General features: G+C 32.5%; 4 protein-coding genes across 5 annotated transcripts; 2 read left to right on the forward strand and 2 right to left on the reverse strand.

The window, feature by feature from the left end:
* Positions 1-870: 870 nt before the first annotated feature.
* Positions 871-5,008, reverse strand: CaBP1 (Protein disulfide-isomerase A6 homolog CaBP1). Its single transcript, XM_066391120.1, has 5 exons — positions 4,853-5,008; positions 4,567-4,760; positions 4,275-4,511; positions 3,542-4,224; positions 871-1,790 (listed from the first exon to the last, which is right to left on the reverse strand). The coding sequence occupies exons 1-5, from the start codon at positions 4,866-4,868 to the stop codon at positions 1,625-1,627; spliced, it is 1,296 nt and encodes a 431-aa protein (XP_066247217.1). The 5' UTR covers positions 4,869-5,008; the 3' UTR covers positions 871-1,624.
* Positions 5,009-8,251: 3,243 nt separating this feature from the next.
* Positions 8,252-15,742, forward strand: Oseg4 (intraflagellar transport protein Oseg4). Its single transcript, XM_066390769.1, has 18 exons — positions 8,252-8,363; positions 8,415-8,526; positions 8,578-8,750; positions 8,803-9,232; positions 9,288-9,427; positions 9,488-9,706; positions 9,759-10,011; positions 10,060-10,330; positions 10,941-11,181; positions 11,233-11,411; positions 11,461-11,664; positions 11,723-11,866; positions 11,925-12,120; positions 13,513-13,725; positions 13,780-13,888; positions 13,941-14,200; positions 14,262-14,386; positions 14,487-15,742. Exons 1-18 carry the CDS (start codon positions 8,340-8,342, stop codon positions 14,659-14,661), a joined length of 3,468 nt encoding a protein of 1,155 aa, XP_066246866.1. The 5' UTR covers positions 8,252-8,339; the 3' UTR covers positions 14,662-15,742.
* On the reverse strand, positions 14,733-15,890 carry Ak2 (Adenylate kinase 2). Its single transcript, XM_066390771.1, has 3 exons — positions 15,620-15,890; positions 15,330-15,566; positions 14,733-15,272 (listed from the first exon to the last, which is right to left on the reverse strand). Exons 1-3 carry the CDS (start codon positions 15,728-15,730, stop codon positions 14,883-14,885), a joined length of 738 nt encoding a protein of 245 aa, XP_066246868.1. The 5' UTR covers positions 15,731-15,890; the 3' UTR covers positions 14,733-14,882.
* Positions 15,891-16,958: 1,068 nt separating this feature from the next.
* Positions 16,959-24,991, forward strand: UbcE2H (ubiquitin conjugating enzyme E2H). 2 transcript variants are annotated; one of them, XM_066390789.1, is made up of 5 exons: positions 16,959-17,210; positions 17,443-17,519; positions 20,489-20,656; positions 20,809-20,937; positions 24,038-24,991. In XM_066390789.1, exons 1-5 carry the CDS (start codon positions 17,158-17,160, stop codon positions 24,088-24,090), a joined length of 480 nt encoding a protein of 159 aa, XP_066246886.1. In that variant the 5' UTR covers positions 16,959-17,157; the 3' UTR covers positions 24,091-24,991. The 2 variants fall into 2 exon arrangements, with proteins under 2 accessions (XP_066246886.1, XP_066246885.1); XM_066390788.1 differs by having other exon boundaries at positions 16,961-17,210; positions 20,995-24,756.
* Positions 24,992-25,750: the final 759 nt, after the last annotated feature.

Here is a 25,750-nt window from a genome sequence, read left to right on the forward strand (position 1 = left end):
TTGCAATGTTTTTTCCTCCCTCATATCATGGCAGGTGTTTCGTAAGACTTTATTACAGAGGAAACATTGGAAACACTTACTAATGTTAGTTTGTTGCTTCTTCAGATATATCGAGATCTTTTTTTATCTGAAATTAAGTTGTTCTACCAAAGCTATTAAAATTAATTCTGAGCCGCAATCTAAATTGGTCGTTTAAAATTTTTCCGATTTTTAAAAAATACGTAAAACGCTTGGTGATGCAAATTGAAACATTCATTACCTCTATAATACCTATTTTAATTAAATATGTCATGGAAGAACTAATAAGAAAAAATGTCTTACAATAATAAGCTTTTCTCCTGTTTTTACTCAACTTTTGGATAACTCCTCCTACAACAAGTTTGAGGTTCGTGGAGAGAGTGATGAATATTAGTTTTTAAATCGGAACTGTTTAGAGTACGTATATCATTTCTGGGAGTGCACTTAGATGAAAAGCTTACCTTATTGGGTGGGGGTGTTATGAGGTACTACCGCTTTGCTCTCAGAATTATTACAGGCTTTGTGGGGCTGTCCTATCTGTCTATCATGCTTTTGTGCAGTCTCGTGTAAGGTAAGTATGGGATTATGTTTTGGGAAACTTACGTAAAAAGCGGCAGAATATTTTTCTTAGAGAAATGGTGTTTAGGAAATATATATTAATGGAGTAAATAATGGTATTTTAGCAGCACGTAACAATAATGATACCGATTTACTCTGCCTTAGACTTTTATTTTCGTTCTTATTAAAGCTTTCTGCGAGGTTAATATGGAGGCTATTTCAGAAAAAAAATATTTGATGTGTATTTTATAAAAATTGCACAACATTATCACACTAACCCTAGATGACGGTATGTTTAGAAAAACGAACATTTATTAACAAATAAATATTACAAAAGTTATGGAGTTTAAATGGAAATCGTAATACAGTTCTAGATTTAATATATATTTTTTAAATATTCAGGGCGTTTCAAACTTCGCTTCTCACGTTATGTGTGAAGAAACGGTAAAAAGAATTCGTTTCAAAGCTTCGAAACAGCTTCGCTTTTTTTTTCAAATTGTAGATGTTCTGCCAGACAGCTCTACCAACATTGGAAGTTGTTCTTTTTGCGACTTTTACTGAATCTTTTACACAGCTAAGTTACTGTGATGTATGTAGATACATACAATAATGGCTTAAGACCGTTAATTAAACATTGTTCACAGCTTGTAATTTTTTGATTCGGCTTCATATATAAAGTAAATTTAGACATGTAATAACATGGGCCTCAAGTCAAAAAATAATTATTATTACCAATAATATCGCTATATCAACACTAGTAAAAGTGTATTTTCCTCAAAAGCAAAAATTATACCTTAAAATAAATAAGCCATTTTGCATAATAAAGATAAATTATTCGTTATAAAAATGGAGTTCTCAATTGATGAAGCGGTCTTTCTTTGAGACCTCCCAATCGAACCTTCAATTTATTTCCACTTCTTTACCCAAAAAATAAGGCGCGAACTTTGAAATACCCTATACTTATATGATTTTTCAAAAATAATTAACACATTATCTTACATACACACTAGGAAGTTAAAGTATTTCTAGTAAGTCTTTTGGGTCTCATTTACAATTCATCCTTACTACTATCATCTAAATCAATATCTGAGAGATCAATATCTTCTTCTAAGGGCAACTCTTCATCCTTTCCATCCCAAGGCTCTGTAGCTACTATTGTGGGAATAGCTTGTCCTTTCACTGGAGCAGTATTGCCTTTGCCGTAAGATAAATCTCTGTAAAAATGTATTTAATTAAGTTCTGTCACTACTAAAAACGCGTAAATTTAATGATACTAAGGGCGAATATTATTGTCAGATTACCAATTACCGATAATAAACTGCTAGTAAATTAACCGCACAATACTAATTTTTAGTTTAACTTTAAAGACATAACTTTTAAATATAAAAACATATTCAAAGACGGTTTGAATTGTAATTTATGTTATCAGTTTAAACAATGTTTTTTAGACTCAGAATCCTAAAAAAAATTCCCTACAGGGTGATTTAAAACCTCCTGCATATTTACCAAAGTTTCACGTCCTTGTGTCATATACATATAACATAAGAGAATGGGTATTCTCATTGTGTTATCTTTTTTAATTAAAAAAAATAAATACGAAACGGAAACTGTTTTTTTGCACTTTCGAGTGGCAATATGCTCACCATAGAAATTGCTTGATTAGCGCATATATTTATCTAGCCCACGTGTGAAAATAGCAGACTATTCCCGCTCAGGACGTAAGTAATCCTTCGAAATTAACATTTTATATTTTTTGTCAATATTTTTTTGGTATTATCTTTGATAATTTGATAATTAGTTTTTGCAAGTTTAGTTTATTTTTTTTATGAACATTTGAAAATACATTTTTAGTTACATAGCTTTTAAACGAAATAGGTATTACATGACGTATTTAAAACTTAAACAGATAATCCATTTGTCATAGCCTTAACAGAAATAGAACTCGAAAAAGACCTTTACGAATCACATGCAAATCACTCCAATTAAACTAACCAAGACGATAGTGAATTTGTGGTGATAGCTGTAGATGGTGATTCTTCTACGAGATATTACGCTAGAATTGAAGAGAATCTTTAAAACTAAGAATCCCAGTCGTTATTCATATTAATACAACACGCGTTGTGACAATGTTCACTCTCGCTCCTTGTCGTGGGAGACAAACAAAGACTTAATAAAAGTTATAATATTGGGACATCGGGACATCTCATAAATAATAATAGATCAATTGGTAATAACATACCCATACAAAAACTTCCTTTACCAACAAAAGTATAAAATTGTAGACTTTGAATTGCGGACTCTCGAAGACTTTGAACAATACGTTGGCGATAAAATTCTCAAATTCAAAAGTATGGTGGCAGCAACGAATAGAACAAACATGCAAAGAAAATGGACAACTAAAGAGTTAAATACTTTATTGGTATTTTATTCGTTATGAATGTTCTATATATATAAAATCGATCTTCTCGTCGAAACTTTTTTCTGGTCCCAACATGATCTGTTATTTAGAGTTAGTAAAAAGTGCAAGATCAGCGTAAATAATCAGAAAATCAAGATAATTAGCATTGGGCGTCAAGTCATTTACCTTAATACCCTTTTCTACTCAACTAATAGAAATGATAGAAAAGGGTACTATACTACCTGATAGGTAATTATAAAATAACACTTTAGCAACTTCACACATCGAAAATCAATTTGTATCGGCGATTCAACTGTACGGTTCCTACTTACTAAAATGTTACTCTTGAATGATGAGTAGAAATGATGAAAGTTGAAAAATCGATTAAATGGGAAAAAAGTCGTCATTTCTGTATACTCTAAATTGCATTGGCAAATTGCTTAAGTTTGTAAAATTTTTTAATTGAAAATATTTCAGAAACTATTAGTTTGATTAAAAAGTTTAGTAAATATTTTTGTTAGTTTCTTGTGCTCTACAACATAAACATTGTTGGCTAAAGAAACTCACCTCAAAAACTCATAAATTCCATCCTTGGAAAAGGAGCCCCTCAATATTGAGTACTTCATCTTCTTGGGATTGATCACAGCCATAGCAGGGTAGCCAAATCCTCCAATATCAACAGCATTCTCCAATTCTACTTGTGCCCCAGCTTCAGCCCAAATCCAACCCCACAGCTTCTTCTTGAATTTCTCTCCCAATTCAGTCAAAATCTTAATATATTCATTTCGACATTCAGATTGACAATCAAGAATATGAGGCAAGACAGCCACCACACATAATGGCTTCTGTTCACACTGTTCTTTAAATTGTTCTTGAGATATAACTTGAGTAACTTCAGGAGCTGAAATACTGTCTGCTAATTTATCCAATGCCCATTGTACAATTTCACTGGAAGTCCTTCCTCCATCATATTCTTCTGCAGATGATTTCAGACCAGAGCCAAAGAATTTAATAGTTGGATAGCCTTGAATTTGATAGAGGCTAGCTTTTTCTTTGTGCACTGTAGCATCTAAAGCTCCAAGTTTTACTTTGCCTTTGAGTTCTGTGGCAGCTTTAGCCCAGTGTGGAGCCAAGTTTTTGCAGTGGCCACACCATGGAGCAAAGAATTCAACTAACCACAGATCATCTGACTGTAGTACTAATTTGTCAAAGTTGCTATCAGTTAGTTCTATTACATCATTGCTAGAACCCTATATAAAAAACTTTAGTTGTTATTTTAAAAAATATGAGGAAAGCTTACGCTAGAAGATCCACCTGATGATCCACCACTTCCACCTCCTAAAGTAGCTTTTGCTTTAGCTTTTGCTGCACTTAACCCAGCATTAACAATGGCATCAGCTGTACGGCTCCCTTGGTAATCTTCAGGCTTGTTTTTGTTAACACCAAATATCTTGATAGTTGGGAAACCTCTGACCTCATATTGGCCAGCAAGTCCCTTATGTTCATCAGCATTTACAGCTCCCACTTTTATTATCCCCTACAAATTCATTAAAGATATAAAACTATTGGGAGCTTTATGGTACAGAAGTCACCTTCAAGGCATTTGCAGCTTTAGTATATTCTGGAACCAGACTTTGGCAATGGCCACACCAAGGGGCGAAAAATTCCACAATCCATATTTCATCTCCTCTGATAACTTGGCTATCAAAGTTGCTGGGGGTTAGCTCTACCACATTACTCCGTGAAGGGTAGAGGGCCCAGGAGTCGGCAGCAAATAAGATTAAACCTGTAAAACATTGCAAAACAAAGGTTGTTTACTCCTACACAAGAAAAAAATTCGTAATGACTCGGCACATTAGTTTGATTTTGATAACTTACAAAGAACTCTAATCATTATGCTGGCAGTAACAGGCAATTCCGGGAGTTTAGATGTGCGTGTCTCTTCAGAAATTCAATTTTTTAATAATTTATTGACGATGAATGCAGGCCGGTTTTCTCGACTCTTTTTCTCCCCTATCCACCGCAAGATAATTTTCGTGGTTGTCTGTTATTGGTTGATTAATGAATGACGTAATGACAGATGACACAATTGAAGAAGAGAGGAAATCTACCACATGCAGGGGCGGCACACAGTATGGGAATAAAAATGAAACTTTTGTGCGGGAAAATCGTCAGAATTTAGGAACAATGTAATTTAAGTTTTAATAATTTTTATTAGTTCAAAACTACAGGAAGGTATATTTATTTTATATGTAGAATGAATAATTTCTATTCCCATACATAAATTGTTTAATAATTATAGGTTCGGGTTCCCTTCCGCCACTGCCGGTTATGGAGCATTGCCAAATTTCTGCTTAATCTGAATTAACAGATTAAAATGAGAATACTCGTTTAATAAAAACATCTTTGAGAATATCGGATTAATTTCAAAATAATGAAATGTATCTCCTATTAAACAACTCTAAGGAGCTTGGCTAGACAAATCATATAACCATACATTATTCTAAATTTCAATTCCAGAGCACAGGCTCATTCCAAAGTTAGGGAAATGTTTCTAACGGCAAAAAAGATTTTCAAAATAAGCATTTTTTCTCGTGGCATCTAAATCAATCCGAGATATCAATACTAACGGCAATACGAAGTGTTTCGGGGTTAATTTAAATAAAAATATATGTATTAGAATTTATTTTTATTTGTCTAGAAATCAGCGGTGTAACGTTTTCTCTTTAGTGACCCACTAGCACGCGTGCCTCTGGTGGACCTACAAGTATATTTTTTATTGGTGCGTCCCCTGTAGTTATTAACATTTACAAAATTTATTTAGATTGTCTTAAGCGATTCCATCGAAGTTTCATATTTTAAATACCACTTTCTGTATTTCCGTATTGATGTTTAGTAAAAATCCCAAGAAAAAAAATGTATTCTTTTAAAATCTTATTTTCGGGGTAAAAGGATTTTTCCATCTTTGGAATCACCCTCTATAAATTCAAATTAATAATTATATGAAATAATACATTAATACGAAAACTTCTAATGAGCACATAGATTCGGCAACATGCTCGCTAATGATAGTTATAGTCGGCTCTGATGTAGACAACACACAATACAGCAAGGGAAGAGGCGCAGGTTGAAATTCCGAGGCGCATAGTTCAGATACTTTAAATTCGAACATACAGTCCTGTCTAAGTGTAAAGTATCCGGTGTATACGGACGGAGGGTCAGAATGAATAGAGCCGTAAAACGAGTCATACATGATTTACATTTTTCAGTTTGGTGGGCATTAAACGGTGACTGCACACATATCGTTCTCATCGGTAGTTAGCATTAGTACCTACAGGGGCTTTGCTGAGTGACAAGAAAATGCTAAAACAGAATAAAACGTTTATTTTCTTTATATGTAAGTGCAGATTTCGCATTTTTAATTCAACAAGTGGTGGAAAGAGCCTTAATTAATAATGCTTCTTTCAGGCTTCTTAGGACTCTTTCCCCTCGAAGTGTTGCTTCAAAGAAGAGGCTACTACAATTATAATGAAAGGGGTAAGAAAAGATTTTTTAATGTATGTAGGTATACTTAACCACTTAGGGTTTTTTTTGAAATATTCAGCATTAACTGACAATAATTTTATGCATTTCAATACCTGCAATAGATATACGCGTTTACCAGTAATATATGAACTTTATCCAATTTGAAATGTGTAAATATGTATTTAATATAATATAATTTCATAGCATATATTGCTATTATTTAAAAACACTAAGTATCAGAATTATTTAGCTAATTGAACTGTGACTGTAGCAGGAAATTTTGCCAATTTTTCCATTATCACACAATACACACCCATTAATTTATTAGCAGGTTTTTGTTAGTGTTTATTTGCTAGGCAAACATGTAACAATTCTGTCTCCTTTGTTGAGATATTATTTTGACTAACTCTGTTTCAAACAAGCGGCATTTTATCAAGTTAGCACTTCCTATAAGATAATGAGTATAATCTAAACATTAATTATGTTATATCCCGTATATCTATGCCCGCTAATTTTACCGATTTCTAAATTTTCTTTGAATTCTCATGAGTAATCCCTTCAACTCAGGATTATTGTGGGAACAGACTCTCTAGCATTTCCTTCCTAGATTAAATTACGAATACGTGGCATTTATGAGCATATCTGATGATGTTTATACATATGTAGGTGTACAGAGTGGTTCAATCTTGGAAATCTTAGAAAACCTAAGAGGATATTGCTACTGCCTGTAAATTGGTAGTACCGATACTTTTACCGCCTTATTATGACATGTGAAATTTACATTTTATCATTAATTGCCCATGGGTATACACTTCATATGAAACATATGTACATTTTGTTATTGTTTAAGATCATAAAAATGTTTATAACGATAAATTTTATGGATATAAAATTTCAGACTATAATCCCGCGCCTTTGAAAGCTCAGACTACAGCGAACTGGAAGACTGCTGCCATAATCGTGTTGGGTGTTTTAATATTAGCAGCCATTTGCTATGGTTCTAACTGCCTCTATATTTGCCAAATGCTTCTCTGCAAGCGCACAGAAAATAAATACACCAAGATGGACCTAACTTCTCAAGTCTGACAGGGACTGAGGTGCCAAAAATGAATTTTTGTGTTCAAGTTAATATTAACTCTCTATACAATAATGAGATGAAAAAGTTGACCTAATTAGCTATATTAAGATGAGTTTTTATTGTTTTAGATTTACTGTAATAATTAAAATTACTATAGATTTATTTCTCATCAAACGATAAGGACCATAGTAAGGTAGGCTACGCGTAGTAACAAGTTTTTATATTGAAATTTATTCTACATAAGTATAGGTAGATATAAATGAGATTGTCTGATTTTTTTAAATTTATATATTTTCTGAATTTTATTTTCTTTTAGCTAAAACGTGATTGAAATATTGTTAAATCTTTTAATAGTTTATTCATGTAAGGACTTAAAATGTGAATGCGCGATGAAAATACGGCATTTTCTGAAAAGACGTAATACTAGTACTTCGTAATAATAAGACTTAATTAAATAATAGGTTATGGCTCCTCAAATATATAAATTATATTTTACTAGCAAAGAATGTTCGTTCATGTAATGAATACTATTACATTTTAAACTTGACGAGTTAGTATTATATAGATTCTCGTTTTACAATTTTGAATTCATAATCTTATGACGTCATTTCATTAACAAGCCATCTTTAAAATAAGGTGAGAATTTATCAGCCACGTTTGAAATTGACACATCAGGTCATTGCCATGGCAACAAGTCAACATCAACATAAATAAACGTACTGAAATTAAATCTTCAAAACCCACAAGATAAAATACCACAAAATGTTCTTATATCTAAGCAAAAAGGTAATTTAATACTCCAATATTTCATAAAACTCGCCAATTTCTCCTTGACAGATTGCAATCCCCAATAACACAAGAATATATTCCCTGGACTGGAACAAAAATGATGGCTACATAGCAGTCGGCGGGGACAATGGACTTTTGAAAGTTCTTAAACTGGATTCAGGTAAATTTTTAAGGGTACTCAATTTCAAAATATAATAGACACTTACTAAAGGTTCTGATAGTGGCCTAAAGAGTAGGAAGCTTGCTGCAACAAGTAATTTGTCGATGAATCAAACACTTGAAGGCCATACTGATACTATTAGAGTTCTAACTTGGAATGAGCCCCACAAAAAGCTTACCACAAGTGACTCTCATGGAGTCATTATTGTGTGGATGCTTTATAAGGTGCCTTAAAGTTATTTCAATAATTAATTTGTATACTTATATAATAAATTAGGGGGCATGGTATGAAGAAATGATTAATAACCGCAAGAAGTCAACAGTGGTAGGCATGGACTGGAGTAGCGACGGACAAAAAATTTGCATAATCTATGAAGATGGGGCAGTAATTGTGGGTTGTGTGGGAGGTAATAGAATTTGGGGCAAGGAGTTGAAACATGTTCCTCTTTGTGGGGTTCAGTGGTCTCCAGATGGAAAGCTTCTCTTATTTGCCTTGAAAACTGGCCAACTTCATTTATATGATAATCAAGGAAATTTTGTTATGAAATTGACTATTTTTTGCCATGATATCCAATATGATTCCATACCAATTGTGGGGATTGATTGGTACAATGGAGCTGGAGGCTTCATGCATTCCATGTGCCCTACTTTGGCTATATGTTTTGAGAGTGGAAAAGCTCAACTTATGAGAAGTGAAAATGATTCTAGTAAGTAATTGTTTAGTTGATTATGTATGGAGACATAGACATGAATAAATTTCAGATCCAGTATTATTTGATACTAAAATGTTTGTGGTGCATTGTAGTTGGAATCACAATGGTTCTTTGTTAGCTATTTGTGGTAAACAGTTTTCAGAGGAAAAAGGCATAAATATGGTACAATTTTATAATCCATTTGGAGAGGTAAGCTTCAGTAAATAGAGATTAAATTTTAACAGTTAAAAATAAAGTATAAATTTCAAGCATCTGAGAACATTGAGAGTACCAGGTTCTTCAATATCTTGTTGTGTATGGGAAGGTGGTTCTTTGCGAGTTGCTTTAGCTGTCGATTCTTTTGTGTATTTTGCCAATATTCGTCCTGATTATAAATGGTGCTATTTTAAAAAGACTGTAGTCTACACCTCTTGTAGACCTGGAAGATCTGGGATTTGCATTACTTTTTGGGACACCACTAATAATTTGGTATTTAAGTATCCCCAATTTCCTACTTAAGCTGTAATTTGCAAATTTTAAGTGTCATACCAGATGGGTTAGCACCCTTTATTCTATATCATCTTACGGAGATCACTGCATCACTGCAACTCAGTCAGATGCAGATAATATTGGCAAATATGCCTTGATACTATACAATACTTTGGGCACTCCAGTAGATGGAAAATACATTAATATTGAACCATTAGCAGTTGCCATGAACTCATATCAAGTTTTCGCTGCTTCAAAGAACAATTTTGTAGTCTGGCATTATAAAACTCCAAAGTCAATTAGTGGTAAGGTTTGTTTATGATATTAGCATTTAAATGCAGAGAAAATTTCAGTGGGAGCAGCTCGATCGCGAATATATCACATTGATGATAATCCTTCGGGAGCGGTGGAAATTATTCAAGATCTTGACAGTTCCTGTAAAAATACAGTGAGCACGCATCAAACCATTGATCCAATTTGTTGTCTAACATCTACAGACACCTGCCTTATAATTGGAAGAGAATCTGGGCTAATTCACTATTATGTCCTGCCTCATATTGTTTTAACTAACCGCTACAAAATAGCAACCAGGCCTCATAAAATAGTGCTCAATTGCAATTCTTCGTAAGTGGTATTATGCCAGACAATTCAGATTTTCGGACAATTTTAACAGAAGATCGAACGCCCAAAAATAAAGAAAAACGTTCATATGAACCAATATGTTTCAAAGCTTCGTTATTAAAATATAAAGTGATAAATTTTCAATTTTTGATTAGTTTTTTTGTTTCTACCTCCTACGGTTTCTCAGATATTTCTCTGAAATTTTTAGTTTATGGACACTTTTATAACCTTCACCATTAGACCCGTCAAACTATGCGAAGCTGATGATATTCCTAGGATCAGACATCTTTTAATCATCTAATTTTTTTGTGGTACGACACTGACTGTTCGGTTCAGGAATATTAAATTCCTTATTCAATTCAAAAACTGTTTTATCATTTGCATTTTTTTCTTTATCTGTAACTATTTTTTAATCATAAAAAAGAAGCTAAATTGCAGGTGGTAATTATATTCTTGTCAAGTGTAAATCATCAAGGCTAAATGTGTGTAAAATTATAGATATTTTTCCTGAAATTGTGTCTGAGTTCTATAGCCTGTTAAATTTTTCCGATTTAAATCTGAAGTACCTTAGTAGAGCTATAGCATAGTTCAATAATAAAGATGTTATGTTTAGGAGGCTGTCAGTGATTGATGTATCAGGAGTAATGACCATTCTAGACATATCTGAAGGTTCAGGAAGGCCATCCACAAGTACTGAAGGAAGTAAGCTGGAGAGAAAAGATGTATGGGCAATGTGCTGGGCTTCTGACAACCCTCAGCTCTTGGCTATAATGGAAAAAACTAGAATGTATATCTTTAAAGGCATTTATCCTGAGGAGCCTGTCGCTTGTTCAGGGTATATTTGCAGCTTCAATGTCGGTGTTTCTTGATTGGGTTGTTTGGTGCATGAAAATAACAAATTTCAGGACTTAGAAGTTGAAACGGTTTTACTAGATGAAGTGATTGACAATCCTGAAAAGCCAAGCAAAGATTATTTGATAAAACTGGAAATTAAAAGTCTAAGGGATACAAGGCAGCTTTTGGAGAAAGTCGGCATCAATGAAGCAGCTCAGTTCGTTGAGGATAACCGACATCCAAGGCTCTGGTAAATTCCCGTAGAAATTTTGCTGTTTCTAAAATATTAAAAATTTTAGGACACTGGTAGCCGAAGCAGCTTTAAAAGAAATGAATTTGAATAATGCAGATGCCTGCTTTGTGAGAGCTAAAGATTATGCAAAAGTACAGTTTGTTAAAAAACTAAGGAATATTAGCAACGATGCGATAAGAAAGGCTCGTGTAGCTACGTATTTTAAGAATTTCGATGAGGCTGAAAAAATTTACATGGAGGCTGATAGAAGGTTTTCAGAGAATTCTTTAAAAAAATAGATATAATTCAATTCTCTATTTTTTTTATAGCGACTTGGCGTTAAATTTACGTCAAACTTTGGGGGATTGGTTCAGGGTAATTCAAATTTTGAAAAACGGGGCTACTGCTCCTGATTACCTTTTAAAGACTGCTTACAACTCCACTGCGGATTATTTTTATCATTTCAATAACTGGTATTTAACATTATTACTTTTATTCCCCACACGGGCCTGTAAGAGATAACTGTTTAAGGGGTTCGGCTATTGAATACTATGAATTGGCAAAGAATATCTCTAAGATCATAGATTGCTATTATCATCTGGAAGATTGGAAAAATTTGGAAATAATTGTTGAACAGCTTCCAGAGGAGGATCCTCTTTTAGAAAAAATTGGAGATATGTTTGCCTCAAGTGCAGTTCATATGGAGGCAGTTAAAGCTTATATCAAAGTATTTAAGACTATAATCATAGAATAAGGAAATATTATAAAAGTCCGATGCAATGCTTAAACTGGCACTCAAAAAAAGCGATCTTACAACGCTCATTTCGCCGTGTTATTCACACATATTTTATTTGAGTTTCTTTTGATAAATTTATAATTTGAAGGATTTCGAGTATTCTGTTTTTTTTCGATTTTGTAAGAGATAGAGGAATTTTATGACGAATGCCGGCAGGAAGTTTGAGCATTTAAATATTTTATTTATTTGGCGTGTTAGATATTTATGGATAAGTGTAAATTATTTATACCAGATATTTTAAATATTAGTTCCTGGACGTTTCAAATTATATGTTGTTTTTATAGTCGCTGCTAATTCAGATTTAGAGATGAAATATCCGTTCGGTGCGATGATCTGTTTATAACCTTCAATTTTTTCTTTCATCCACTTAGCCTGTACATAATGATTACTTGCTTCGCATAGTTCATATCAGTACTTTTTGAATATTACTTCTTTTGACGCTGAGAGACGTTCTATTCATCTGATAGTTGATTATAAAATAATTTTTCTCCTTTCAAACATATTATTTTAGATCTTGCTCTTATTTTATTGTTATTCTTTAGTTTATTATTATATTGGCGTACAGTAGGTTGATGCTGTCGCTGGTGACTTCCCTGCAATAGACGGAATCCAATATTCATTGTAAGGTGTAATCAGGCAATTTGAGGCTAAATCATACGCATTGCATCAAAAAGGTTTTTGAAAAGATACTAGCGCAAGTGACTATTACCAATAGACAAGCCAAAGTTCAAGTCCAAAGGCCAAATCCATTATTATTATTATCATTATTATATTGAAAATTGTTATTTTTTATATAAGACATATTTAACCAAATGGTAATACTTTTCCAGAAAGATTTATTCTGAAGAAATTTATTTTTTGCCTTTCTATAACGTAGTCCCCTTCGATGAAAACGTTGACTTATATCGATGCACCTAATAATGCAAAAATTAACATCTGGGTTATTCTGTATATTGATATATACAGTATAATACAGTAAAATAAAAGTGTATAATAATTATTGTATTTATTCGTACTACTCAATACCACTGATGCCACTAGAATCGCACGTGTGAATGTATAGACGTTTCTAATGGAAGCTGGGATTCGTTATTCTTTAGGAAATTCGTGCGCGATTGACTTGACTGGATAGGTTAATTTAAAATCAATGAATTTAAGTGAGATATGTTTTAGTGACCGAATGGTACTATATACTCAATGATGCGACCAAGTTGTCCATCTGTAGGAGCCCTAAGGATTGCTTAAGCATTGCTCGCTCTTCTATAATGTTTTCTTATTATGTGCTATAGCCAATTACAAATTTGGTTATCACTCTTAATTTAGGTGGGAAAAGTAAAATCTGCAATTGATTTATGCATTCTGCATAACCGGTGGGACGTTGCAATAGACTTAGCTAAAAAATACAATATCACTAAAATATCAGATTTGTTGCTTAAGTATACTAATCATTTAATTGATCAAAAGCAAGTTATGACAGCTATTGAAATAAACATTCAAGCTAAATTCTACTTGAGAGCTGCTGAGCAGGCTTTTCGGGTTTGTAGTACAATGATGTTTTTTCTTTGAAATTACCTTTCAATATGATTTTAGTTGGCAGACTTAGAAGCTAAGAAACCCAACAAAAACCTAGTTAAGATTAAAAAGCATTATGTGTACGCAGCGCGCTTGGTCGAAATGCATAAAAGTGGTACAAACGCAGGTAACATAATAAAAAATCAGTACCAAGTATGGTAGCTATAGCTTTTTGCTAGGTGATACGTCTAGTTATGACCCATTGCTATACGAAAATGCTTGGCGTGGAGCTGAAGCATACCATTACTATATTTTGGCTCAACATCAACTCTACAATGGGAAAATCCATGATGCATTGTGCATTTCTTTCAAGCTGCAAGAGTATACAGACTTTATCCCCGAATGTGACATTTATTCTTTATTGTCCCTTACTGCTTGCCTAGATAGGTCATTTGCTATTTGTTCCAAAGCACTTATGAAGGTGAAATCTCTGGACGAGGTGAAGCATTTTCTTTATTTGAAATGTTCAGAAAATAGTTAACTGTAAATTTATGTTACAGATTGTATCTCTTGATAAGGCACAGTACTGTAAACTAGCTTGGGATATTTTTAGGCAAAATGAGCCCATAAATATAAAAAAGAAGCTGATAAAGTGTGACAATTGCAAAAATAGCGTTGATGATTGGTAAGAGTTTTCAAGTTATCTAACTAATCTCCTATGATTGTTTGATGATTAGATTGTTGATTTATTTATTTAAAATTTCTTACTAACTCTAATTTCACAGGAATACTGCCTGTACAAGCTGTAAGATTCATTTTCCCACTTGTATAGCCACTGGTTTATCTATTGTGGGAGCTCCTATTTGGTCCTGCAGAGTGTGCAAGCATCCAGCATTTCAAAGAAAAATGGAACTGCTTAATATTTGCCCCTTATGTCATGCCAAACATGACAGGCAGTAATTTAAGGTTTTTGAGAATTGTATCAAGGGATCTTTTAAAGAAAAACTTCTATATCTGGTCTAATTAAATAATTATTACCATTCAAAAGTATTTCTTAATACAACTATAGAAAAATATTGCCAAAATAAGTAATATTTCAGACGCCACTATGGAGTAAAAATTAAAATACCATGACTATGCAAATTGAATAATGGAATTAACAAGTGGAAATATACAGCTGTTTATAATCTGGAAGAGAGCCTGGCAGTAGCTTTCTTAATAAAAATACTATCAATATTTTTAAAAACATTTTTAGCTGCCTGAGAGGCATCTATACAATAGTGAATACCCCGAATTTGGTAATAGTCCACTAGTGGTTTAGTTTGAGTGTGATATGTTGTCAATCTTTTTTTCAATGCTTCCACATTGTCATCTGATCTCCTTATTAAAGGCTCCCCAGTAAGATCATCTATCATAGGCTTTTTTGGAGGAGCAAATTCTTCATGATAGGATCTGCCACTAGCTGGATGAATTAAGCGGCCAGTGATACGGCGGAAAAGCAAATTATCATCTATTCCAAACTCAATCACTGCATCAAGATGGGTATGTCTTCTTTCTAGCAAGTCATCAAGCTAAAATGTGCAAACTTCTAATGATAATGCAGTTAGTGGTTAAATAATGATTAGTACCTTTTCAGCCTGTACAACAGTCCTTGGGAATCCATCTAGCAAAAACCCATTTTTGCACTCTGCTTTATCCAAGTTCTTGTCTATCATGTTCACCACTAAATCGTCGCTAACTAATTTGCCTTCGTCCATTACTTTTTTCAATTTGGAGCCCAAGTCTGACCCTGAAGATATCTCAGCCCTTAACATATCACCTGTCGAAAGATGGCACACACAAAATTTATCTTTTAACCAGGCAGCCTGGAAAATTTGCTGTTATTAGAAATGTTTGAATTAAATTTATTTTCACATACCATGGTGCCCTTCCCTGAACCAGGGGGGCCCAATAGGACTGCATTCACGCCTGGGGTGGAACCAGTCGTAGTTTCAGGGGCGGCTTCTTTTCTTGCTTCTAACGGTGCCATTTTAAGAGAGGAGCTGAATACCAATCGTTTCAACAAGTAGTAAGCTGTGTGTACTATTACATAAATGACCTCTAAACGTCGATAACGTTACGATCTAATGTATGATATTGTCAACTTGAATATTGAAATTAAAATAATTTTTAAATGTATAACCTCTTTTTTGAAAAGATACCATGCCATTTTAAAACTCTGCTGCCATCTAACGATGCAAATTTCTATTTAAACAAATGTACGATTGTGTGTTAAAGATCTCTTTTTTTCTGTACTCATAGAGGGCGACATAGGGGTTAATGATGAATATCAGAGTTTCAGGTGAAGGATCCCTTGACCTATTTTTCCCGGAGGAATGAATTACAATAATTACGACCTGAATTCTTAATCGAATATGAACGAGTATTCTGTATTAGGTTTGAATTAGCATATTTCACATATCGTTTTTAATATTCAACAGAACGAGTGTGAATCATTAAAAAAAAACGCGCAGTAAACCGTGATCCCTAAACGTAGGGCGTTGATTAAGCAATTTTCTGTTTATCATTAAACATCTGACAAATAGATAGTAGCAGATGAATTTATCCAAGACGTGCCCCTGATATTTCAACGGTTTCTTGAAGTTGGACATGGGATTTATTTTTTCAAAAAACGCATTCATGCATTTAATGCAATTCAATTATTTTAATAAAGGAGATGTGTGCAGGTCAAGGGAGGATTTTCAAAAATAAACGAGAACTACTGGAGCATACAACTAGTAGTGACGTCAAAATTAGCGCAAGTCCGAAGTCCGTCTCTGAACAAGAAGATTTGTACATCATTGCCAATTTGCTTCAATTGTATTATTTATTGCCACCTGGCTTAGCTTGTGATCGTTGCGACAAAGCATTTCATAACGATAGCCACCAAAATTGTTACAGTTGGCAAAAATATCGTTATAATTTCTCTTGTTAGCTATCTAAAAGTCAGTCTAAAACTATATATTAATTCGCAAATTAATTCGTGAAGAAATTGTTGGTATAATGCGGGCTTAAGCAACTAAACTTGAATAGCTATTATAGATAATACACATTTAGCAGGAGGTTAAAAAATTGGTTTGAAATAAAGTTTGGAGTAATGGAGAAACGTCATAGAGGTATTTAAGTTAAATAACAAAATATAAAATGAATGTTCTTTTAAATATGTTTATACCAATTGAGAAAATGATGATATTCATTTGGCAACATGGCATCAGAAGGAGTAAAAATCAGTTGTTTAGCAAGGGAAAAGACCTGCGCTGCTTGTGGATCTAAACTTGAAAGTGTCGTGCGACGAATGGTGTAGTGTAGTGCAGAGGACGAGAAATTGTAATTTCCTGGGTCATTGTTTAAATTACGCGTCTCAAAATCATTTCTACGTTAAACAAATTAATGGTTACGTTTTTATGACAATCTAAAATGTCATCCCCAAGTGCTGGCAAGAGACGAATGGACACTGACGTTATTAAACTGTATCCTTTTTTCCTTTGTGCCTTGTGAAAAATGTAAACACTGAAATGTCAGCTGATTGTCAGATGTGGTGGGCTCCCAAGTTGAACCCCTTTCAATCCCTTTGTCTCGAGTCGTTGTTGAGTACATCTATTTCCAATTCTCAGACTATTTTTAAAGCATTTGCTCATTTACAGCTGATCGTCAACAATATGCTTGTTTTTATTTTTGAATTTTCTTTAACTTTGTTCTCAGCATTGAGAGCAAACACGAGGTGACGATCCTTGGGGGGCTCAATGAATTTTGCGTCAAATTTTATGGACCTCGTGGAAGTAAGTTTGTTTACATTTACCATATCTATTAATAAGTAAGTGGATCTCCCATTTTTCAGCTAATTGAGTATCTATTTATTGTCTTATTATTGTTATTGGAGACCAAATTATCTTGCATGTTGAGGGAGAACCTAAAAACATATCATAAGATTATGCCCATGACAAGTTCAAACCTCACATTTCTAAGTACCTAGAACGAAAGAATTGTGATACAATTAAATTCAGAAAAGTTTGATATGTAACAAAAATATCTATAAATAGTTTTTAAGGAGTGAGTCCATTAATGACATTGATTAACAATAGAGACTGTTGAAAAAGTTACAATTATAAATCTCTCATTAATATAGATGTTAGTCACAAGATTTTCCGTCGACTGCATCGCTAAAAGCCAAAAAGTTGCAAATCATTTTTACTTTAAATTTTAAAGACACAGATTGAGAACTCCCATGTCAAAGATTAAAACCTTCATAAATGACACATATAAAATGTGTGAAGCATATATAGGTTTTGTGATTGGTCAGGTGCAAGCAATCATCGACGTCACTAAAGCTGAGTTCGGAAGTCCGACGTTTAAAAAGTACGTATTGAATGCGCCAATGTGGTCGCCGAATCTTACATGTTGTCAGATGTCACATATTACATATCAAAACAAGGATGCTGGTGCCAGAATACGCCATAAAATAAAAGGATTAAAAGGTTGCCTCATTGAAAAAGGTGGAGCTATTGTGACTTAATGAAAAATCACAGATTCAACTACTTACATATTTTATAAAGGGTGTTACTAAAACGTATGATTGGAAAGTGCGAAATCTTGTTAAATTCAAGGGTGTTATGAAGAATAAATTGAAAAATGTCTTATCGATGATAACAAGTTGTTCAAGTTTCAAAAAGTCTCTCAATATTTTCAGTACAGCTCTTAGAATGAATCAGTTATTTACTTCAAATTCATGTCAACTATTAGTTGGCATTAACCCTTAACCCGCCATGTGGTATCTCACAGACTTCCCAATAAAATAATCGCGCTGTATATCCTTAATGAAACTACCCCAAAATTTGTCAGTACATCTAATCTCGCTTCAATTGGTCCACTATGTGTCCCGCGATCGGCATTATTTTATGACCATTTTTATAAAAATTATCAGAGTAAACGTATGGAACATAGTCTGCCAGACTACACATGGTGATTTGTGCGATTTAAATTGTGTTGGATACCCACTCAATTCACCACATGTTACTTATTTCGAATCTAAGAGATAACCAAAAACACATAAATCGCTCAATTTAAGGGATGTTTTAGTATGACCGTGAGAACCTATAGGTGAAAGTATTCACGCGTACTCTTAAGACATCATGACTCTCTCGCCACTTATATTAGTGTTATCAGTGACTTGGCCCTTGGCAGAGTCGATGTGTTGCCAGGATTTTGGGGGTATCAGATGTAAATCTATCACCAGATGACGAAGGACTTAAGTTTGACAAACGTAGGAAATGTCATTTGTGCCCACCCATAAAGCACCGTATGACAAAGTATTTATGTGTATAGTGTAGAAAAGCAATTTGCTTATAATGTTCGAAACCATTATGTAATACATGTATAAATAAAAGGGATCTTTAGCCCTTGCTGGAAAAAAAATCTTCCATATCTAATGTTATTTTTGAGTTACATGTTTTAAAGCAATTCTTTCTGAATAACTTTGTGTTAAAATATTAAAAAATAAAAATAAAGTTTTAGACATTTTTGAAAAATTGAGAATATGTTCATAAAATTAGCTAGTAATTTTTTTTATTATTAATTCTTATAACATTAAGAAATAAAACGTATTTTTTTATATTTATAATGTAAAAATAGGGTCGTTTGTTACTCCTGTATTCATAAAACATTAATAAATTTTCAAAAAATGGTTGCTTTACTGTTTGCAAAATGAGTAGTCTATCAGACACCAGGTGGGTGTTTGTGAAAAAAAATCTCACCTGATGGGTTAAGGGTTAAGGGTCTAAATAACATATCATCTTAGGCAATGCTGAAAATCTGTGGTAGTTGTTTTTTATTTATGTCCCATAGTAACTATCGCCCAGAAGATTTGCAGCTTTAAATGAGATGACATATTGTTTACGTCCTCAACGTTAGGAATGTACGCAAATTTTAAATGATTATTAGCTCTAGAAATTCTGCAGAAAGCATCGAGAGCTTTTTTGAAACTTCAATACCCTGGTATTCCACCAATAATTGCATCTTTATTGGCACCCTTTTAAAAAATTATATATAACTAATAAACCACAGGTGGACTTGCGAAAAATGCAAAATTATGCACTTGACATACCATACCTACACCTGCTGCTTGGGTAAAAAAGCAACAGATAATAGTTATTTACGTCACAAGTTAAGAAGGTGGTTTATTACAACAAGCAAGGATCGAGCGACAGCAACAATACTTAACGAACGTGTATCGAATATTATTTTATTTCATTCTGTCGTCTAATTTACAAAGGGTTTGTATTCTAATAGGTATTTACCTACGTATCATAATTCATATAAGACGTAAAAATAAACTATACTTTTTAAAAATAGGGCGAATTATATTTTTATTTCCATTTATCACTAAGTTGTAGTGAAATGCAATTATATTCATTTTATAAAAATTTGACTATTTGCATATAAAAAAGTGAATGTTGCAATGTTTCTATTAAACGGTAGATCCGTAATGAGTCTGGGTAGCAAATTTACGCTATCAGGCACTTTAATATTCGTTTTGCATATTTTACGTAAAAAGTTTTAAGTTTTCGTATTATACATTAATGGAGGTCATTAATGAAATATTTTGTGTATATTAAGAGAATAATATTAATAAAACTCAGTCTTGTTAATACTCAGTCGACGGAAAAAAATTATTATTAATTTGCCGAAGTATTGTACCACATAATAGTCACAGTTTCAAAATTCAAATTCATAATAATTTTATCTTACTTAGCTCCTTATGAAGGTGGAATTTGGAAAGTAAGAGTTCATCTGCCTGAGCACTACCCATTTAAGTCACCTAGCATAGGATTTATGAACAGGGTGTATCATCCCAACATTGATGAAGTTTCAGGCACTGTGTGTCTTGATGTTATCAACCAAGCTTGGACAGCTTTATATGGTAAAAACTCGTCATACAGCGTGCAAATGAGGGTTCCAATATTGCACTCTTTATGAATCAGTTAAATATATTTCTATTTTAAAGATAGCAATAGTAGAACCTCTGATACAACGTAATTTGGTAGGTACTCAAAAATAATATTATGTTTCCAGACTTGTCTAATATATTTGAGTCATTTTTACCACAACTATTAACTTATCCAAATCCCATTGATCCACTTAATGGAGATGCTGCTGCCATGTACCTTCACAAGCCTGAAGAATACAAGAAAAAGGTTTCAGGTATGAGGGATTTTTATTAATTTTTTAAATGTTTTTTAAATATTATCCTGGAAATAGAATATGTGAGAAAATATGCTACAGAAGAAGCCCTCCGAAGTGGTGAAAATGTTAGTTCAGACAGTGAGTCAAGTATGTCAGATTTCTCAGAAAATGAAGCTGAAGATATGGAGTTATAACGTCGGCTGTCATATCTTTTACGCGAAATTTCGATAACTCGCTCAATGGGACTTCCTCAGCCGTCGGATAATGTGGGATTTATTGTGTGCTTATCGAGTTTTTTACAGGTCGCTTGTTTAGTGAGTTCATAGCTTATTATTTGTCCAGTCTCCCTTGGTTTTCAGAAAGCCAAGACATCACCATAAGAATTTACTACAACCCCTTAGTAATCATTTTATTTTATGAAGTATAAAGCTTAACTTGTGTCAAAAACTGTCTACACCGTGATTGGAAATCCGATGTAAAGTTTTGAAAGACCAGCCCAGCGATTTGAATTTAAACGGGCTCATTCCATTGGGTTATTAGCCTTGGGTGTTGGTAGTTTTTCTCGAATTTAAAACAATTTTGGTCACTAAAATAAAGGATTTTTTTTTATCTACATATTGGATGACCCAAATCTAATGGACATAATCCGATATCATTCCTGAAACCCATATATTTACGTTTTGTGGTTTACAAATCAAATTTCGAAAAATAATGCGTTTATTTTTTTCTTTTTGAAATATTCCTGATATGACAACAAATTTGTTTTTGGCAGATACAACTTAATTTAATCTTTTTTTTAATTTTACTATTTACAACTAAGAAAAACTAAATTTTAAGCATGAATGTCTATTGAAAAAATAACATAAAAAAAATTTACTTAGTAAAATTTTAAAAATGTATTAAATTAATTCGCATCTACCAAAAATAAATCTGTAAGGAGGTAATTAATATTATTTTTTCAGGAATACTCAAAAATAAAGAAATTGTGATTAACTTTTTGAAATTTAATTGGTATATTGGAAGAAAAAAAGTTCAAATATCGTAAAACGTGGATTTATATGTAATTGGGTTATTAAAAAGTAAGTGTAATAGGTTGTTGACAAGATAATTTGAAGCATATTTCCATGTCGAATGGAAAATATACCTTGTAGTTTCAACCATTTACGATGGTGCTAATTCCTGCCCATCATAAAATGACATTTGACATCAGCTAAATATTATTTTCATTATGTCATATTAATGTTCAAAATTTCAATTTTCGATTAGTAATAATAACTAATATCTTACTGTACATTTGATTTGGGACACCCCGTATAATAGGCTATTGTAATATCTTAAACAAGTCATTTAAGTCTCTTTACTTCTTAAGAGACACCAATCATAAAGTTTATTATGTTAATTTTTATTATCATTATGTATGTATATATTTTGATTAGCAATCAGTATATTTGGTTTACATCCATAGAGAGAATAACAGTCTTTTTTTAAGTGATTTAATTTTTTTCTTTGAGCATATTGTACAGGATGCTGTAGATATAAATATCGACAAATACAAAGGCAAATAAACTTGACCAAATATTAAGAAAATCAATATAAACATATGGGTTAGACATTTTTAAATGTTATTAAGTATATGAATTTAATGATAAAATTGCGCATTAAAGTAGTTTTATTTTTTATGTTTTGTCTAAATGTAACGTTTTGTCGTCAGTTTTGCTTGGTCTGAAGAAACTACCAACAGGACTGATATACATAATAACTCATAAGGTTATATTATTCAAACTTTCACTCAGTCTTTTGATCAGTCAATTTGTTTTCCGTCTTGTTTGAAGACAAAACTACAAATCTTTCGCCTTTTACAAAATTACACATTTTACAAAATACAAATTTGTCAAACTAAATGCAGCTCAATTCAATTTTGCTTTTTTTTTAAAGTAATCTTTAATGCTCTGTACTTATCTCAGCAACGAAGCTTTTTGTGGATCCATGTTTATATTGATTTTCTTCATATTTGAATAAATTTTATTTGTCTCTGCATTTAGGGTACTTATTTCTAGGGTAATTCTATATAATTTGAGTAATTTCACTGACAAAGATTTCAGGTGCCTGGAACTTTAGAGAACTAGACCGGAAGTGCTTTGCCAGTGCCATTAAGCCTTCAGTTTGTGAAAGAATATTATATAGGTTATAAAACATTAATTTATATACATTTAAATATATAATTGTATATATATGTATATATTTATATATATAAATGAATATAAATTATATTTTACGTTTATAATTTATTATTTTTAGGCTTTTTTTTGGCAATTGTAGATATTCAATTTTATATGCTATATATAAATACATACTACTCATGTATGTTAAGTTTTAAGCCAGTGATAACCCGTTTAGGAATATCTTTGGGCCTCCTGGTGTAATTTTTGGAGATATTGGGTTACTGTGTTGCCAAATAATATTTATTTTCAATTGATTCACACGTTTTTAATTAGAGGTATTGTTCTGTGTTATGTAATTTCTAGACATCAAATTTCATAACCATTTTATTAACTGAATAAATGATTATGAGTAATATTCAATTGGTTCTAAATACAGGTTCCAAACTGATAAAGACTTCATTTAATGAATTCATTAATGAATTTTAATTGTTTATTCGACCGTTACTCATTAATGCTACAAAAACCATACTTCCTTATCTCAGTTTTATCCAAAAGTTTGATACGGGTTTCGTGAGCAGTTTGCAATTCCAATTCAATTTTTGTCGGCATTCTTTGACCTACTGTTACGGTGATTTCCATAGGACGCTTGGGACGAGTTGACTGGGAGATTTTTCAGGTACATGTGTAATAATGAGTCATGATGTTTTCCAGTCAATATAGAGTCGAGAGCGCTATCGCAATCGCTATTAGCGTTGCCTTAATCAGACGATTATTTCTGTACATAAATTGTAGTCTTAGAACGCAATTTGAAAAGTATTGCCGTTGAATTAAAATCGTGCAAGTCGTATTTCGTAGTCGTATCTTATCGTAAAAAAGGGTGTGCATGAGCATTTTTGCCGAAGTAAATCAAACGCAATAAAGAACTTCACATTCTAAATAAGCGTATATTTTTCTAGATGTCTGCTTGCCCGTTATTAGAGATGAAGTTTCTCTTATTTTATTTCCATAAAACGAGTCGTGAAATATAATATTGAATGAGTTTCTCATTAGATTGATATAAGCTTTATTATTGGGTTAATAATAGCAGGTAAGGTTAATATTAGCAGCTTGATATATGTTTCCAATTCAGTATATGAAATACAAAAATTAGCTACTTCGCATCTTCCATGCCAGCTGAATTTAATTGGGTACATATATTTGGCTTCTAATACATATCCCGCAGTAATTAAATGAGCTCTTAATAACATATTTTTATATAGATAATATAATTATTTGGTGTGATTTTCATAATTTTAAAATAACACTTAATAAGATCTTACCCGACGATTTCGTGTAGGTGTTAGTGAATAAAATAATCGTACCTACAGATAAGACAGCAACTATTGAATGTATTATATTATGTGCTCAGTATTATAATATTGAGACCATTTTGATCGAGTTAGTTGTATTATATCAGCTCAGCAGTTACAAAATATTTTCAAATTTTCTACTTCCTTCAAATTTGAATCATTGTTAATTATTGCTGGTAAGGTAAATGAGCAACTGTTTTTCTCCATTACCTGACTGTTGTGGAAACTTTTTATTAGACAATGAAATAAAATTTTACTAACAATGTAGACTTATAAATATTTAAGTTAAGCTCCAAAAGTGCATCACGGTTTTATTTTTAATTACGGATCATAAAATCTTCGAAAATGTAATAGTTTATTAAGGGTGATTTTTAAAAAAACCTCAAGTAAACGCTGGAAATATCGGAGGCATGTCTCTGATAAATTTATTTGTGGTCTATTGTCACTGCCAGGGACGCTTGACGGTCAATAGTAACTGGCTAGTGCCATTTTTTTAATGATCACCCGTTATTATTTGTAGCGTACCTATTACTTATCCAATAAAACATTTATTTAAAATTGTTTCAGCTTTCATTGCTAGAACCCCTTAAAATTGCAGCAGTTTATTAATAGCGATGTGTTTGATATTGAGCATATGGCTAATATCTATCTTTACGCAGTTTTAGAGACCAAATACTAATTTTAATTCAAGTATTAACAGGTAATTTAAAAAAATTAAGGCCAATAATACAATTCGGACGTTAATTGGTTTCAATGTTGGAAACGCGCTCTTAAGAAAATAATAACTACAAAATGTATACTTTTTCTGTCATATATAATAGAAGTATTGCTTTGTTATTACTAATAATCATTTAATCATGCATTAATAAAAAATTAATTATAACTTAAACGTGCAATAGGCATTTGCTAGTTTTGCTCGCATTCATTATAGGCAAGCGCGACAGCAAATACATAGAGGCTTACCTTTATTTAATGCAAGATTGGCGTATTTTTAAATTCAAATCGAGTTTATAACATATGATGGACGTAGACGATTGGAATCTTTCGGTCGGACTTGGAAGGTCGAAGTCTTCCAATCGGGGTTTCCCCCGTTCTACTTTGACGACATATATACAGGGTGATTTACAATTTATCTATAAAATTTTAAAGGTAGGTGTGTCATGGAAAGCTAAGTCGATTTTGTAAAAAAATTTTTTGGAAAATCCTTATATTTTCCGCGAAAAAATTGTGAAACTTTAACCATTGTATAACTGGACGACTGTAATATTTACGTTTTTCTGCAGAATCCCTTTTAGGTTCATCAACCTTACGTATAATTTA

The sequence above is a fragment of the Euwallacea similis genome, chromosome 6, assembly GCF_039881205.1.
Source record: "Euwallacea similis isolate ESF13 chromosome 6, ESF131.1, whole genome shotgun sequence".
NCBI classification, from domain to species: domain Eukaryota; kingdom Metazoa; phylum Arthropoda; class Insecta; order Coleoptera; family Curculionidae; genus Euwallacea; species Euwallacea similis.